This window comes from Cryptotermes secundus, unplaced genomic scaffold, assembly GCF_002891405.2.
Source record: "Cryptotermes secundus unplaced genomic scaffold, Csec_1.0 scaffold160, whole genome shotgun sequence".
Lineage (NCBI taxonomy): Eukaryota > Metazoa > Arthropoda > Insecta > Blattodea > Kalotermitidae > Cryptotermes > Cryptotermes secundus.
In genome coordinates, this window is record NW_019745080.1 from 4,011,736 (window position 1) to 4,030,666 (window position 18,931).

The window sequence follows — 18,931 nt, forward strand, 5'->3', positions numbered from 1 at the left end:
TTCCCCCGCCAATCTTCATTCCACCAATTGCTCCACAATCACCCTCACCTATCATCTGGGCCTGGTACAATAGGCCAGAAGTGGCCGCAGTACAAGGGACTTAGTCCCACCCCACTAGCAATAATAAAAATACTTACCATTTCCCCTACTTAACGAAATGCCTGGCCACCCCCCTCTACCTTCCCATCCATCAACTTCCGTTCCTGCTGCCAGCAGGTACTTTTAAGCTCCCTGCACACGAGCGGCGCGGTGACGCTCTGTTGCCGGACCGTCAACGGATGCGAAAAAAGTGCACGAAGCGTTTAAGGAACGTGACGCACAATGCGGTGGTCTGTCATAGGAAGTTAGCAGTAGTAGTATGAGCGCCATGGAGGTGTCATATGGGAAGAAAAGAGGGGTGTTCTCATATTTAGTGTATAAGTATTTGCAGTCTGCAGACCGAAGGTTCTGGGTGCACCCATTGCTGAGTTCCCGACTGCTGAAAGGAGCATTTTCATCGCTCTACGTAGATCTTAGTAATGATGAAACAAAATTTTTTAATTACTTTCGGATGAGCAAAAGATCTACGCTGTACTTACCAATTTCTCCTTTTTCTTTTGGGGATTTTTCCTCGAAACTGGGTTCAAATATTTCACAAATCTTCATCCACGCTGCTCTTTTCACATTTTTTATCGTGGTAGAGTTCACATTTCGTGTCCCAAATTTCTTTAAACTTTTTCACAGCTTCTATAAGCAATTCCGTATCAAAACCGTCAGCCATTCTTTCCGTGCCGTGACGTCCGTGTGAAGTGCACAACTCATCTGTAGGTATTGCTGCTACGCAACGTCATTATGCCGCAGCTGCGTTTGAGCAGTACCTGCGTCACATAAACTTGACGCTGACCCACCGCACGTCACCGCACCGTTGACGTAGCTCCGTGTGAAGTGGTTTATATGGATACTGGTACTTCTCAACCGCACGCCGGTAACGGTACGTCACCGCGCCGCTCGTGTGCAGGGAGCCTAAATGTGTAGACCCAACGGTCGCGCTCATGCGGTCAGTAGTCCCGCTTCATTACCGCGAGATCTCGGGACTGAGTATTCTGGTTTCAGTTTTCGTACTTTACCTCAGTCCCTCTGGGCATATGCAGTACGTCAGGTTAGTCCACAATCTCCTTCCACAACTTTTCCTATGCCTTCTTCATTAATATTTCTAGCATCGAATAGTTAACGAGTCCGAGCAATTGACACCAGCATTAAATGACTGGATGGATAAATTGAATAGATGGATAAACAGACAAATAGACAAATGGATGGATAGCTAGGTAGGTAGGTAGGTAGATAGATAGCTTAGATAAACAGACAGTTAGTTGTATCTTTTTTTCAGTGATTATGCGTTCTAACCTGTCTCAACACTACATTAATTCGAGGAGGTGATTCGTGGTTGGACACGCGGTAACATGATCGTGGTAACATACATAATTACTTCTGGCTAGAAGCGAACTGCGTTAGTAAAGGGGCAGCAAGTATTTAGTACTGTGGCTGGCTGTACGAGGCTTGCGAGAAAAGGCAATTATCTGGACCGAAGTGAACTTCGTTGTGTAGGCACTCTACAGTACTGCTGCTTTAAGGTGGGCTCTGATTTAGCGCAAGAGGGGACGGGAGCTAAAAGAGTTGTGGAGTGAATTGGGACGTCGGTAAGAGGCGGAGTAACTACAGATCGTCCTGAAAGCATCGCACGTTTGTTACTGTGGTTTGTAATATCGCGCAGCTACACGTGTGACTGACTTCTCTATGCGAGAGCTAATGTTTTTGTTCTCGATAGTATGGCTATCCCAGTTGCACGTAGCAGACACTGTCCCAGGTACCCATTGAGGTAAGCACCAGATTCCTAGTGTATTCAGTATTCTGCGATTCTAATAAATGAAGACAGTAAAACATGATCAAGAAATGGCGAAGAATGCGTAGGCCGGGTTTGCCTCAGAGAGGGAGCGAAAGAAACGGAAGATAGATTATTCAAAGCAAACTGGTAGTGAACGAATGAGAAAATTCTTGCTTGTTTCTACTCTCTGTTCTGAAAACATCGATGGTCGAGAGGTTGTCCAGTAGTAGTTACGTATGTCTGTTATGAAAGGGAGTTAAGGCAAGTAAAGGTAAAGCTATCCCTGTAGCAGGCCGTGAAGGCCCACAGGGTTGTGAGACGACGAGGCTCCCACATTCTCTAGAAAATCGGCTTACAGATGAAAGAGAAGTAAATAATTTTTTTACCTATTGGTGTAACAAACAAATAATATAGATTGCTATCTTCTGGAATGTGACACCGTGTAGTTACTTACTTGGCTTTGCTCGTTGACCCTGAAGATGGAAGGAATATGGTTTTCCGAAACGTCGGTTAACTTCTGGCAGACTACATGGTATCATACCCCAGAATATATAACTTCAAATTCTGCCCCCCCCCCACTCCGTGAGAAATTCAGTTCCTACGAAAATAATTTAAAGGCAAAACTGTAGAGGAGAACACGAAGGTGATGTTTTTGGATTGCACTTCTGTGGCCGGCCGTATCGAACTGCCTCGACACCAGTACGGCAGCTTTTTCGGCCGAGTTAATGTTTAAGTACCGGGCACGAGGTCTCGGGCGCGCTGTACTGTAGGAGCAACACGTCCGACGTTTCTCAGGCCGTCTTCGCGACTAAAATCTGACGTCATGCCTGCACTTGCTGGAAGTTCCCTACACCACGCCCTCGCCATAGCTTCACGTTGTACCTTCACGAACGAAAGCCTTGTCCACATTCGAGCGCTTCAATTAGCACTGTACACAATTCGTATTCTTTAGTTTGTTTAATGAATTGCGTTTCCGGTTTTTATCCGGGATGGCGCTTAGACTTAAAATAGTGTGAAGCTGTTCGTGTTTTTGTACCTATAAGTAGGCCACGGCAGCTTCCTCTCCAGCCCCTAATTTCCTATGAATAACCCACTAATGCATAATTAATATTGGAGTGTGTATAATTTGCAGTCATTCAGATGTAGGTACGAGAAAGATGAAATCATGAAACACGAGTCTATTCTGCCTCCTGTGGACAGAGGCCACGTCCGAATGTGAATATTGGCAGAATTGGGCGGCTTATCGGGACACTCCCTGGTCTATAGATCATGGAGCAGTTATCTCCGTTATGCTTGAACAGCTCACCCGCCGGCTTATGGATATTGGAAGCCCCGGGGGAGGCGAGCACTGTGTCGTGTTGAGCAAGGTGTGTGCCTGGTATTCCGATTGAGACGTTATTGTCGTAATTAAATTGCCGATCACAAATGTCCGCACGGTCTAAGGCATGAACTGTATTCGCGCGCACAAGCACTGAGATCGTGGGTTCGAATCCCACATGAGGCATTGATATCTGTGTGCGTTTACTCTGTGTTTGTGTTCTGTGTGTAGGTGGTGGCCTTGCGACGGGCTGATCCCCCGTCCAAAGAGTCCTAACTACTAAAAAATCAAGAAACTGAAAAAGCGGCCAAGGTCCAACAAAGGGTTGTAGAGCCATAGATACATAGATCGATCGTATTTAAACATGTTGAACCGTGTAATTGTCCACGACTTAACGGAAGAGAGACTCCCAGTTAGTTAAAGTCGAAGCGGCCTCCGTAGTCTAGGGGTAACGTTCCCACCTCATGACTCAAGGTACGCGGGTTCAAAAACCCGGCGGAGGTCGTGGAATTTTTAAGGGCGGAAAAATTCAGGGAACAAGTCTTCCGGGAGGGACTTTAAGCCGTGGGTCCCGTGCCGTAGATTTACGGCACGTAAAAGAACCTCATGTCTCTAGGGACCTCTGAGCAAAATTAGGCCAAGTTTCCCGCCCAACTAGTTTCCAATTCCTCCGGTAGATGGGGGAAGTATCAGGTACCACTGCCAGAGGAGGGTGACCTCTCTGGCAGAAAGGGACTAAAGTATTAGATACCACTGCCAAGTAGAGGGTAGAAACCTTGCTGGCAGAAAGGGACTAGGAACCCCTAGGGACGACCTCGCTGACAGAAAGGGACTAACTGTTAGATACCACTGCCAGTAAGAGGTTGGAACCTCGCTGGCAGAAGGGGCTGATAGTAAGCACCAGTACCGGTAGGGTATGGAGACAGTAGAAATTAAAGGGGGACGCACAATGGACCAGTAACCGGTCTAAGTGCATGGGGAAACCCACCCCCTCAATACGGAATACGGAATAGTTAGCAGTAGGCAGACCCCTTCTCTCGTCGAATATGAGGCCCCGTTTCAAAATAAGTAATAGTTTTGAAATGAATACAGATTCATTCAGTCATAAGTCCCGACGTTACCGGAAACCAAGGATAACTTTTCTAGCGAGGGCCAGCAGCAGGTTACTGCACTGCAGTGAAATCGTCCACGAGTTCTGTCTTCTTGTATCGAACCAGATTGTTGCAGCTTCTTTAGACAGTGAGACTGTAGACGCTGTCAGGAAAACGTAAAGGTAAAGCTGTCCCTGTGCTTAACTAATTCAGCACTACGCCATGAAGATGTATGTGAATGTGGATGAAGTGATCCACGTTTTCTTGACCTCGGCACTAGTTGCACGTGAGTGATCAGCTTCACGCCCTTGGTCTCTTTACCACCGGGGAAAGAACCTCCGGTCCCTACTGGATAGGAGGCTGGGCGGGCCCCAGAGCCGGTGTGGACATGTGGACAAGAGACAATTCTTGACCCAACCGGGATTCTAACTCAAACCCGTCGGTCGTCCATCCCGTGCCCAGTCGCTATACCGACTGCATAGGTAAACTTAATGTTCTAAATCCGCACGTTTCCATGTCCCGGGGTACATATTTGTGCCAGACGTTGAAAGATTTGAACATGATGGAGTAAATTAATTTTGTCCAGTTGTTTGTTTGGTTATGAAACCGCGGGAGAGATGTGTGGAATATGTAGCACGCATGAGTAAAATGAGAACTGAACACAAATTTTTGTTCTGAAAATCTGAAGCTAAGAAGCAGCTTGGTAGACGTAAGCGTAGATGGGAAGATATTATGGATCTTAAAGAAATATGTCGTCTTTTATTTAATTACATTCATCAGGCCGAGAGTAGCATACAATGGCGATCTGTTTTGAACGAAATATTGAACCTTCGGATTTCATAAAAGCAGGGTAATTCTGAGATCCCTCACAACAGTGTTTAGAGAGACAAGTGTATTCTGGGACGTGAATCCGTATATTGTGGTAGATCTTTACCGACTGACTGGGCCATGACTTGGCTCAGGTTGTTAGTTGCCGGATTTCCTCCACGACTGCCCAGGTTCGATTCCACGTCAGTTTATCTGGGATGTATGATTGACGAAATAGTGCTGGGGTTGGATATGTTCGGATATTTCGGTTTTCCTTGCCAGTTGTCATTCCAGAAACTGCTTCGCTTTCATTTGTCGTCATGTTACGGGACTGGTACTGCAGGTTCGGTGGGACATGAGCTATGGACCTTGAGATGCGCAGTAGCTTTGCTGCTGCACCGGCCACTGGAAGGATCCATGTTTAGCAGCACAGACGAAGGTCTTCCCCTACGCACGCCACCACCACCACCACTACCAGACACCTCTGTTATACCCTCCCTCTCGCGCATCAGAGCTCAGTAGCGGCCGCCGTACCGAGTGGGCCCCCGCTCTACCAATCAGAGAGAACTATATACTGACGAGAAAACATTGTATATTATATTGGAAAAGTTTTACCAGCAATTATATGGGACTTTACAATGTTTAATGATCCATTTAGAGGTCGGAAGAGGCAGCTGCATTGCGTGTTCAGGCATGTGATGTGATTCTTTTACACAGACATTGAGAAACAGTGGGTTCTCGTGACGTAGCAGAAGTGAAGGAATATGTTTTTGTCTTAAAGACGGTTTCTATCGATTTCTATGTCCATGACTAAAAAACTTAGCGTTTCTCTTTTCCTGGATCATCTCTCTGGTCGATTAGTTCCGCTTCTTCTTGAGTTAACTTTAGTAAGGCTTAGCGTCGTTCTTTCGGTGGTCCGTGGGCACGGAGATGCGAGACCCGTACAGATGACCGAACTTTGGAACCCAGGTTCAGTTTAACTTCGTTTCGTTATCTCACGTTGATATTGTCTTTGAAGGAAGTTCTTGAAAAATATGTACGTAGGCGCTCTATTTAGTAGGCTAAAATGATTGGTGAAATTTATATTAAACTCACGCGGTAGCGTAGTTGGTTGAGACACTATGCTACAAGCCGGAATGTCGCGAGATCGAATCCCGATGAGGTGGATATTTCTTTTCAATTTACCTAATCCTTCCAGCCGCACTATGGCCCTGGGGTCGACTCATCCTCTAACACAAATGAGTACCAGGATTTTTCTTGGCCGGCGTGTAAGACTGACAGTCTTACCTCCATCTGTGAGCCGATTATCTAGAGAGTCCCGACGTCTCACAACCCTATGGGCTTCCAGGGCCTGTTACAGGGATAACTTTACCTTTTGCTCCAAATCCGTAACAAAATTCTGGATGTGAAACGATCTTTTAAAGATACCACGTACGGATACCTGTAGATAAGGCGTAATAACCAGGGCCGGAGCGTGAAAAAGAAACTCTGTAGGCTGTAGTCCGCAAGCGAACTATACCAACCGAGCGACCGCCACTTGTCAGCGAATTTAGTGCCAACGTTTTGCGGATAGAGGGTGTCGTGTGGTCAGTGCAATTGATCCCCACGGTCATTAATGTCGGTTTTCCAGACCATAGCCTCTATCCGCTATTTACTTGAAATAGCTCCTCAATTATCCTCACGAGGCTGTGTGGACCACGTTCCAGACCCACTACTTCTCAGAAAATCTGGTAACGTCTGGAATTGAACCCGGGACCTCTGGATCTGTAGGCAGGAACGCTGACCACTAGACCACAAACGCGGTCGAATTTCAAATAAAGCAATTCAAATCTGTTAACCACGATTACTCGCAACGTGTACCCAAGTGAGACTCGCCAGTCATGTGAATCATTTTCTCCGTTGAACCGTAAGTGCCGCCCTAACAACGAGAAATTATTTCCACCCCACCCCGCCAGTTAAAAACAGACCAACCCTCCCAAAACTTCGTTATAGTAACAGGAAAGCAAACTGCATCAGGGACGGCTAATAAATAACAGGAATATATTGGTGCCTCACATTCACAGAATTTTGAGTTTGTTGGATATGATGAGGTTGGTTGAAGCCACGAGGAAAGATACTTACTGGATGTGGCTGGTGTCAAACCCGATGCCTTGTGCACAGAAGGCCAGACCGTTGCCGCAAATGACTGGAGGTAACGAAAACTGAAAGCACGCGAAGTGTAGTTGTTCCGATAAGCCACATGTGGCATTCACGTTGCACCAAGTCTTTGATAACCATCGTCTGAGAGAGATAATATTGGCGCCTATTGAGAGTTTAAATAATACGTGATAGCACGGCACTCGCTCCACCCTATTCCCAGTTGTCGACTGTTGTCAGAGGCGTACTGGCTCTGAATACTTGATAACAATTGGCACATTTGCTCGAAGCAAGAACTGTGGTCGCAGAGAAACAGCCGTTGTTAGCGAACGGCTCTGAAATAACATTTGTTTCTAAACATCTGCCTGGCAACAAACAACGGAACTACGTCTGTTGCCAGGCAGCAGATTATTAATACGGCCACTGCTAGGGGACGGCTTGATAGACAGTTTCCAACTTCAACGGATAGGCGTGCAACTGAGGAACGGTGTTTTCTACGTGGCTTGTGCCAAGATGTTATAAGGACAAAGTTAGAGCTTGGTTAGTCTGCAACGAGAAGACTTAGTGAAGACTTAGTTGGAGTTGCAAGAGTGTTGAGTTGGAATGGAGCCGCCGTTACGAGAGGACTTGAGCCCGGAAGCAGAGGAATAGCCATAGTTAGAAGCCGTTACCACACGACTATTAATAATGACACTGCGGGCTGGAAAAGACTTGTAAAGTGAAGAAATTAGCGATGGCGCTGTAATTATATGTAATTACGAGTTGTGTGCTGAAGTGGGCAATAAATCCAATATTTAATGCAAAGCCCCGTCGAGAGTGACAGTATGTACTTGAAGTATGTGGTTTATAAATAAAATTCTCTAGCTTCAATTAATGCCTTGAAGCCACAGCCGTGTAAGATATTACAGATCTAGCAGCAAACTGACGGTGAGGATGTTTATACATAAAAGACATGAAGTAACACGAGGCTGGAGAAAATTCTCGTAAATGAAGGCCATAATTGACTTTAATTTTAGGTGTTGACAGCAGTGGCTATGAATAGTTCAGTCTTCTAAGATATAATTCTGCACAATCAGAGTAAACCATCGTTTCGGAGAAACATGCCACCTCCATCTTCAGGGTCGAAGAGTAAGCTCAAATTAGAAACGAGCATGTAACAGGTAGCAAGCAGAGATTTCATTGGACTAAACTGCGTTATGAAATTGAACTAAACGTCATTTGTTAGGGCGATCAAATCAAGTAAGGCTGGACATGTAGCAAGCATAACATTTTTCTGTCACACATTTATTGTCATTTGCAATAAATATGTGTGTTCATTTAATACAGAACCGTGAATGAGCTATGCCGCAAGAGATACACACAGTAGCGTTGTGCCAGTCTTCACTTTTGGGAGCCAGGCGTGGATGGGAGGATAATATTAAATGGATCTTAAAGAAACCAGTTTTGAGATATGGAATACCGAGTTTTTTTATTTAGCATTAGCGATCTAGACTAAGGGAAAACATGAGTGTATTCATTCATTCATTCAAGGTAAAGATTATTAACGCTGTCCAGTGTGATGGATAAATATTGTGTTTTTTAATCTTTTATCCTTTACATGTTTCGGTCGGAGCGACCATCTTTAGAAGAACATTATCAGTACATAAATAAACTACTATTACAGTGTTATAAATATAAAATATTATACTCTAACAATTACTGCGATGTGCATGAATTTGTTAAAAACATTTATAAATTATTATAATTAGTCTATATTTACAAAGCATTGTTTAAAACATTTTTGTTAAAATCTAGAACCAGTTTGGTTCGTGTCCTTTATATTTCTCTTTAATAGTAGTTTTCGTATGTATTGATAATGACCTTATGGATATGGACGCTTCTACCGAATCATGTGAAGGATGAAATATTAAAAAAAAAAAAAGACAACATTTATCAGTCACACTGGACGGTGGTAATAATCTTTTATACTATTACCAGTGTGACGGACCACGATGAACCAAATCAAATCTAGATTAGTATTTGCGAGGTGTTCGGTTCGTATCTCTGCCGAGACACCGGAAATCCTGGCTGAGGGTTTTCATGGTTTTTCACACTTCCTTCAAGCTAGTTCCCAGACTTGGCCTTGCTGTACAAAATCCTTTTGTTCGTCATCTTTTGACTGTTCGATGCTATGTAGCGGTGCGGTGCGGGGGGCAGAATCCAGTAGCCGGCTTTCACGAACACGGATTTATTCCAGGGGGGAGGGTGGTGTTGGTGGTGGAGGTGCATTTAGTGACTGTCTGAGCGACTGTTGGTTTCGCAAGAAGTGACACTGCTCCCTGGAGTTAGTTGTGTGTGTCGCCCAGAAAGCAGCGCTGTGGCTTTACAGGTGAAAAAGCCAGTTCTCCCCTGTCGATATGCAGAATCCTGATAAAACCGAGAGGTCGAGGCAAACATTTACCACATCGCACTGATACCAGTGTCTGCTTTGATGTGGAGAGTGGAGGAAGGACCTGTGTGGGGTGGTACTGGCGGATTGACTTGTCTGCGTCGCCCACTGTCTGCTGCAGTAGACAGGATGGACAGCGGTTTTGCGATTCCCAGAACCGCCTTTCCTGCAGGAGCGACAAGGTGAATATTACATAAAGCCACGACACAGTTTCATTTGTCACTAGAGACGAGTAATGAAATCTGCATTACGCGGTTAATGTTTGTTATGACAGGGCATGGAGATTAATTTTTGCCGTGTTTACTGACTATGTTCGTAGCTGAGATAATATTACGTCGAATGGTTCGATGGTTACTGAATAATTAATTGGAGATGATATGGAGGGAAGCAATAGCGGCGCAGTTTGAGGTACTCTTTTCGCGAGTTTTGCTTGGAGGGACTGAAGAAAGTCATGGAATACCTCAGTCAGGATAGTCATTCTCCGGGCCGAGGTTTGAATCCATGACCGCTCGAAGTTACTATGCAAAAATGCAATAATTTGCAGCTTACGTGTGTTAGGTTTCTTACATGTTTCTTTGCACACAGTATACGTATTATGGGAGATTATAAGCCCACCTGCATATTTCAACTCCCATGGCACTGAACGCATTTCGGTTAAATTTGGCATTAGTGAAGGTGACGTCCCTGTGCTTAACTAATTCAGTACTGCGCCATGAAGGCATATAGGGGAGTGTATAGATCAACATTTACCGTTCTCACGGTCTTGTCGCTTGCAGATTTCTTATACTTTTTCTTCTACCCTAAAGATGGAGGCGATACGTTCCTCCGAAACGTCGGTTAACACCACTTATACACGGTGCCAAATCCCAGAAGACTGCTTTCAACATTTTCTTGACCTCTGTATTAGCTGGAGGTGAATGGTCAGCTTTACGCCCCTGCCGCTTTTCCCCCGGGGAAAGAACACCCGGCACCCAATGGATATGACGTTTGGTGGACCCCAAAGCCGGCCTGGACGACGTGGAGAAGAGAAAATTCTTGACGCTACCGGGACTCGAACACCGACCCCTCAGTCTTCCAGCCCGTAGCCAGTCGCTATACCGACTACACTATCCCGGCTCATAATTTGGCTTTGGTGCCTACATTAAATTTCCCGGTTGAATGTAACGTTGGTTCATATTGGTTTGGTATAAGGGGAAGTTTACGTTGAGTCTTTTAATTATTCAAAAATTGGTAGTCTTGAAATTGATCGATACGTAATATAATATAGGGGTCAGTAGAATATACAACTTTTGATAGAGGTAATACTGGATACTCCACATGACCGTTAGATAGTACACTGACGCCAACGCTCAGATGGGTTTGCCAGCCTCTGAAAAGGGCCCGGTTTATTTGGATGGGTTTATGCAAGAAGGAGACAATCGGAAACACACTTTTTCAGCTACAACCACTTTTTAGAAAAACATTAAATTATACTGCATCCTTATCATAGCGTTAGCAACTGGGTTCTACAGTATGTAACATATTTTTTAGAGTCATAGCAGCTGACTATTATGATCGATAAAACACGTTCAAAAGTTAAAAATGTGATGGTTGGTTCCCTCTTACATAACTGCGTCCGTTTGATGTCACTGCATTCATTGAAAGTTCGCCCTTGAAGTTTACCTGTTGTTCTAGACCTCTGGGACACCCGGTATAACGGAATATAATGGGACTTTTTCGGGTTTGAAAGTTAAGTCTGTAGTACCGGTAGCTTCGTAAGAAAGAACTCGTGTATCCGGAGTAAATGCATATTAAGGTCACTGGGTTATACAAAACCGGAAACAACACACTTCAAAAGTATGTCCATGCCTGCTGTTCTTTTTAAATGAAATAGCAATTACAGAGTATACAAACTTTCAATGTTCCTCGCTTTCGCTGCTACCATCTTGAATGGCGATTGTGTTAACACAAATTGATAATAAATTTTAAAATAGATAAAAATAATTGGTATTGAAGAACCTTTCTAGTGTATTACGAAGTCCTTTGCAAACTTCGTTGTCTCTCGATACTTAGGCGAGCTTAAAAGGGACCCTGGAGAAGGACGTGACAGAGTCTATGTTTGAAGATTGTATTATCTTATTAATTAATATGACGGTGTATACACTTGTGATTGCACAATAAAGGGATTAAGGTGGGATTGGGTAGTGTATGTTACTAGGGGTTTTGTATTCGAAATTGGGTGAAAAAGTAAGAATAAAGAATCAAGCCACGATAGTCTATTTGTGGTGTTAAGACTTGAGAAACAAAGCCACGAAATCATAAATTCAGGAGATAATGGAGATTATCCTTTAGAAACAATGTCGGTAACAAAAGTTATTCGGTGTATAAATATAAATTTAAGTCGAAATTGTCACATTCGCTTATGACCCTTAACATATATAGACTTTTTATGGTGAGAATATTTATTCTTTTTCAGTTGCAAGTCAGGCAGCGTGAAACAAGCTATCACTTGGCTGGAAGTATGTGCTGTTTCTGATGCGATGTGAGCTGAAATTGTTAGCTGATCAAACAAGGAACATGCAGTGAGCCCTTCTGAGCCACACTCGCTAATGTTTTTCTTCCTTCTTTTGCAGAATCTGTCGCTTACGTGGATATCCGTGCCGTGTTCCTCACCAACATGAGCTGAAACAAACAACTGAGACACGCCTCCACACTGCCGAGTGTCCACGTGGCAGGATGGAGTTGCGGTGGCCCCATCCTAGCTTCTGGTTGTTGGCAACCCTGACACTGCTTCTAGGAGTGTCACAAGCCGGAGAAAACACAACAGATTCTCCATCAACTTCCATAAACACAACCATCAGCGTAATCAGCAGTGCCAGTGATTCTTTCAGCATCGCCATCCCTGTCAGTTTCTCGTCCACCGCATCGGTAACACCCCCCAGCACGTCAAAACCGTACCCCCGTAACGACGCTCCAGCAACCACTGCCCTTCCTTCTCCAGAGTTCAAATTCACGCGGTCAGTGTACAACGTTAGTATTGCGGAGAACTCCGTGGGGAAAACGTACGTCACTCCGGAAGACAGAATGGGGATCGTGACAGTGGACACTGATCCAGATTTTGATATACGCTACAAGATCATTGGTGGTGACAGAGACAAGTTTTTTAAGGCGGAGGAACGATTAGTTGGTGATTTCTGCTTCTTGCTTCTGCGCACTCGGACGGGCAATGTGGATGTTCTAAACCGTGAAAGAAAAGATAAATACGTGCTAGAAGTGCGGGCGACTGGGACAAAGCGAGAAGGGAAGAACAAGATGAGTGTAATGGAAGCGGACACAACAGTTGTGGTCAAAGTTCTGGACACCAATGATCTCAATCCCCTGTTCTATCCCACTGAGTATGAGGCGACAGTCCCAGAAGACACTCCGTTACACAGAAGTATACTGCGGGTGTCGGCCGAGGACGCTGATCTGGGGAGGAATGGTGAGATTTATTATAGTTTCCTCGATAGCCCGGAGCAGTTCGCCGTGCACCCAATGACAGGGGTTGTTTCGCTTACTAGACCATTGCGATACGCTGAAAGGTCTCTGCATGAACTGACAGTTATCGGACAGGATCGGGGAGCTTTGTTCAGATCGGGAGCAGTTGGCAAAGCGAGCACAGCAAGGATCACGATAAGGGTCCAGCAAGTGAACTTGAATTCTCCCGAGATATACGTTCACCATTTACCCGACATTGTGGAACACTCCAATGCCGATATATATGCAATAGTTCGTGTAATTGATAGGGACAAAGGCGTTCATGGAGAGATACAGAGCTTAGAGATCGTTGACGGTGATCCAGATGGCCATTTCAGAATTCGTTCAGCTGAAGAAACTGGTGGAAAGAGCGGCGAATATAATATAGAAGTCTTACATCTGCTTGACCGAGAAAGTGCTCCACAAGGCTATAACTTAACTCTCAGGGCTACCGACAAAGGGGTTCCATTTCGACAAACGTATAAGTCTGTACCTGTTCATCTTGCAGATCTTAACGATAATGCACCTGTGTTCGACCGGGAAATATACGAAGTTGAAGTACCGGAAACAGCTCCTGTCAACACTCCGGTCATCCGCCTGAAAGTGACAGATGCGGACGAAGGGAAGAACGCTCAAGTATTCCTCGAAATTGTAGGTGGGAATGAGGGCGGTGAGTTCCACATAAACCCAGATACCGGCATGTTGTATACATCTGAGATTTTGGACGCGGAGCATAAGGCATTTTACACGCTAACCGTGTCAGCAATAGATCAAGGGAACGCTGGAACAAGGAAACAATCGTCTGCCAAGGTGAAAATAAACGTGATGGATACTAACGACAACGACCCGTTGTTTGATCCTCCAGAGGATGTCGTGTGGGTGGATGAGAATGAGCCTGCCGGTACATCTGTCGCCAAGGTGACGGCTAGGGACAAAGACTCGGGTGAGAATGCCTATATATCGTACAGTATTGTGAACCTAAATCCCGTGCCTTTCGAGATTGACCACTTTTCTGGTATTATACGAACAACTACTGTTCTGGATTACGAGTCCTTGAGACGTGAGTACATCCTGAGGATACGTGCCTCTGACTGGGGACTTCCCTATCGCCGCCAGACGGAAATACAGCTCAGAATCAGAGTACGAGACGTGAACGATAATCGACCACAGTTCGAGAAAGTGGACTGTACTGGGAGCGTGCAGCGATATGTTTCAATAGGCACAGAAGTAATCACACTGTCCGCAATTGATTTCGACGCTGGTAGCATCATCAGCTACCGACTGATTTCTGGCAACGAGGACGGCTGCTTTGCTCTCGACGCGACGTCTGGTGTGCTGAGTGTGACGTGTGATTTGGCGGACGTGAAAGTGTCAGATCGTGACGTGAATGTGACAGCCACGGATGGAACTCATTTCTCGGACGTTGTTCGTGTTAAGATCAGGCTGGTGAATGGGAAGAAGAACTTAGGATCACCAGAACGGGTATTGGCTGATGGAATAGGAAGTTTCCATTGTAGAGACACGGGAGTCGCACGCAGGTTGACGGAGGTTCTAGCCGCCGCAGAGAAGAACAACAACATGCTTGGACGCTCTGCACAGCCAGAAGAGTTCGCCATGATGCCGAGCCGATATGGCGAAAACGTGCATACTCCAGAGTTTATTGACTTCCCAGTAGAAATACGGGTGAATGAATCTGTTCCACTGGGTACGTCTCTTGCAAAGATACGGGCACGAGACCGGGATCTTGGATACAACGGGAAGTTAGTGTATGGGATTGCTGACGGCGACCATGACTCAGCATTTCGTGTAGATCCTGATACAGGCGAATTGAAAATCATAGGTTTCCTTGATAGAGAACGCGAGAGTGAATACCTGCTTAACATCAGCGTGTATGATTTAGGCCAGCCTCAGAAATCATCCTCCAGGTTCCTTCCCATCACTGTTCAAGATGTGAATGATAATGCGCCAAAATTTGAGAAAGCCGTTGCAAGTTTTCGAGTGACTGAAAATGCCCGAAATGGCACAGAAATTTTTAGAGCAAACGCGACGGATGCTGATCTCGGAGAGAACGCTAGAGTAACGTATTCCATGGTCACAGATACAGAGGACTTCTCTGTGGATCCAGTGACTGGTGTTCTTACCGTGACTTCAGGCTTGGATCGTGAAAGACAAGAAGTTTACGAATTGAAGATTCGCGCCACAGACGGCGGTGCGAAATACGGCGACAAACCAGCCCTTTATTCTGATGCACTTGTTCGTGTTACTATTGACGACGAAAACGACAATGCTCCTTCATTCGCCCTACCGTCATACACTGTGAAAGTGCGTGAAGATATCCCTGTAGGGAGTGTTGTTGCTATTGCAAGTGCAACTGACCCAGATGTTGGTCAAGGCGGTGAAGTCCGTTATTCGCTTGTAGGAGGTATAGACGGAGGAGAAGGAATCTTTATTGTTGATCGGTTATCGGGAACAATCCGCACAATGGAGGCCTTGGATTTTGAAGAGCGGCAAGTCCATAGCTTGACGGTTCGCGCCCGTGATCGCGGTAGCCCGTCTCTGTTCTCGGAGACCAACATCATAGTCGAGGTCGTGGACGTAAATGAGAACCTGCACCCGCCGTTGTTTGACGATTTTGTAGTGTCGGCTACTGTTCACGAAAACCAGCCTGTGGGAACGGTGGTGACCACCGTCCGAGCTACTGACGCTGACCCGCGAGGTGATGACTCCAGGGTGTCGTACTCAATTCGGGGCGGGGACGGAATTGGACTCTTCTCCATCGACAATGAAGGTAGGACCCATCATAAGAATAAGTCTGATTTTAATATTCCGGGACCGCATGTATTGTCCCGAAACTAGGCGCATTGTTTCATTACAGTAACATCAAACGAAAATACGACAACGGCAGATCTCTTCTTTGCAGAATTATTGATTTATATAGATGGGCGGTGCCTGTAGGAAGCACAGTAGATGAGAAGAGAAATATTTTAGCCTGAAACCCATAACGGATGAATGATTTCGAAATGTTTTTGCCATATATTATATTGTCATGTATGCTGATAACTAGACAAGTAATTAATGGGTTCTCTGGATTGATGAATCGATTTATTGGCCATTCACCATGCGGATCTACATTTAGTTGTAACACAATCTTATTATAATTAGAACATTTCGTAACTACGAGCAATGCTAACACTCTAAAGGTTACTGTAACTACACATAAAATAAATACTTTTCTTCTGACTTCTGTTTATCTTCTGTCTTCTGTTGTTCAGTTCTCTCCCTGAGGTAGGTTCTGGTCGAACCGAATGGAGATCACCTCCTTCAACAGTATAGTTATCGGGTTCTCCGCGAGTGGTCCATTGTCGTGGATGTCGGCTTTTAATCAGTTAAAGTTACACTGAGCGTATCGAAACCCTAGTAACTGGAGTTGTATAGTTAACTTTGTTACCGTGGAAATGTGTTTACCGAGCCGTTGCCTATCTACGTGTATACATGTTACAGTATATTTGCCACACAAGCCTTCGGCATAACACATGCCCTGTAATTTAGGACCCTTTTTTGAGTGAATATACAAACTCAGCTAATACTATATTGGAATCCGTCAGTTGCAGAAGTGAACTTGTTCAACAATAAATATGGACATGTTCCCTTTTCCACCTAACCGATACATTTGCTTTCGTCACGCAGCCAGTTGGATGGTATTAAACGATGGGCGATCCTCTGAAGCGTCATTTATCGCCCCTGGCGTGTGGAACGTGAACAGAGATCTGTGTAGGATGAGGGCGAAACGGCGCGTCTAGGTTACTTATCATTACTTCCCGGTAATGATTCCGGCGCTCGCTGGACGTCGCGACGCTGTTTATCAGCACCGGTATATAAATGCAACATTGATATGAGAAACTGCTTTTGAAAAATTTTGCGGCGGAAGCGGAAGAACTTCTTTTAAGAGTTAGATAAGCGATACGTCATGGGAGAGTTCTGGGAAGAGGCACAGTGCTGTCTCAATTTTAATGTAAGCTGGCCTGCAATGTAGAAGACGAAACGGATCGATTATTAAACTGACAATTAGGATTCAGTTCCCAAAGCGAGACAGATTTTATGCCCTTTGCCATCAGATCCAAGGTCTCATATCCCACGGGTAACAGAGGCTTTTCCTCGACAGTGAAAAAGCTGACCACTCACTTCCACCAAGTTTCAACCTCAAGAAGCCAACAGCTATATCTCCATGGCATGGAGACACAGCGATGTATTTACATCTACACGTCACTCTTCATAAAATCTAACTGCATGGTGTAGAGTCATTCTTGAGAAGCTGATAGTTACTCACTCAAAAGATTTTTCACCTTATAGGTTTATCCCATATTCACAGTAGCCTGCCAATAGCCCCCTTCCTGAGCCAGAAGCCGCCAATGAACACCATTAACCTTTCTCAGATCTTAAGTATTCCGTTGCCATCAACAGGCAACATGTTACTGGGGAGACCACCCTACTGTACACTTTGTCTTCTGTGCCCTTAGGCACATCGTTCTTTCTGTTGTTAATTTCTTTCATGGGATTTCTATCCTATCTTTTTAGCGGCTGTTTCAGTTTTTTATGTCGTCTTCTTTTGTTGTGTATGCTTTAGTTCTGTTTTCTCCTGTTTCTGTACGATACAACTTAATATAATTTTCGGTTGCATGCCTAAGTATTCAAACTGATCTGTTGTCTTAACGATTTCCGACCAAATATTCTATACGTATTTCTCATTTCTCCCACAGAAAGGAAAAAGAAGGACGGTATTATAAAGATAGACGACTATCTAAATGTAATTTCTATTTACGAATGTTCAATGCGAATAATTAGGTGTAAGTACTCAAGCAGAAGAGAGCATGTACCACATTCATTAGTCTGTGATGCATATAAGATAACAAGATAACATGATAACATGTAAGATCTGAAGCTTCTGGGACTGTCCGCCGTGTCAACTGGTTAAAAATCACCGACATTACAGGAACATCAGAACTTGATGATGGCGCCAGACATTGGTCCTTGAAACGTCGGTAATTTTCAGTCAACTGACACGGCTGATAGTACCAGAAGATTTTATCAAGATAAGAAAATTCAGTGCAGCGAATAAAACTCAGCCGATCACAGTGGACTAATGCAAGAACTGTCTTCGCTCACTCGAACAATAGAATCATGAGTTCGAATCCCACTCAAGGCATGGATGACTGTGTGTGCGTTTATTCTGTGTTTATGTTGTCCTGTGTGTAGGTAGCGGCCTTGTGACGGGCTGATCCTCCGTCCAAGGAATCCTGCCGTCTGTGTAAAAAAAGATTATGATACTGAAGAAAAGACCAGGGCGCAAGAAAGGGCTGTAGAGCCATTGAGAATGAATGAATGAATGAATGAATTGGGTACGTAAGTCGCGTGAGATTCACCCCGGGTGTGTGCTAGTACCTTGGCACCAGCTTTGGGTATTGTATACAGTTTTTTTGCTGACAATGCAATTTGTATGTGCTTGTTACAGTCAGTTAATGCGTGCAGCTATGTAACGTTTTTTTAATTACACAGTTTTTTTCTCACAAGAATCCTCATTCCGCAGTAACTCCGAAATAAACCCATCCCACCCTGAAGTAAAAAATTATTCTTGCAAAGATCCACCCTTTCTATTGCTACATATCGGATTCTCAGTTAATTTTTTTTTCCCTTGGCACTACAGCCCCAGTGGGCCCAGGCCTACCTCCATGAACTTCTCCGTTCACTTCGGTTTTTCTAGATCTTATACATTCGGTAGGACTCCTTGGGCGGGTGAT

General features: G+C 44.7%; 1 protein-coding gene across 1 annotated transcript in view; it reads left to right on the forward strand.

Moving 5' to 3' along the window:
• Positions 1–18,931, forward strand: part of LOC111874867 (fat-like cadherin-related tumor suppressor homolog) — a gene marked incomplete at its 3' end in the record, with an annotated part of 232,468 nt that overhangs the window by 69,270 nt on the left and 144,267 nt on the right. The window contains exon 2 of the mRNA XM_023870717.2: positions 12,254–15,924. Within this exon, the coding sequence (XP_023726485.2) occupies positions 12,254–15,924 (3,671 nt within the window). The remainder of the gene's footprint in view (positions 1–12,253; positions 15,925–18,931) is intronic.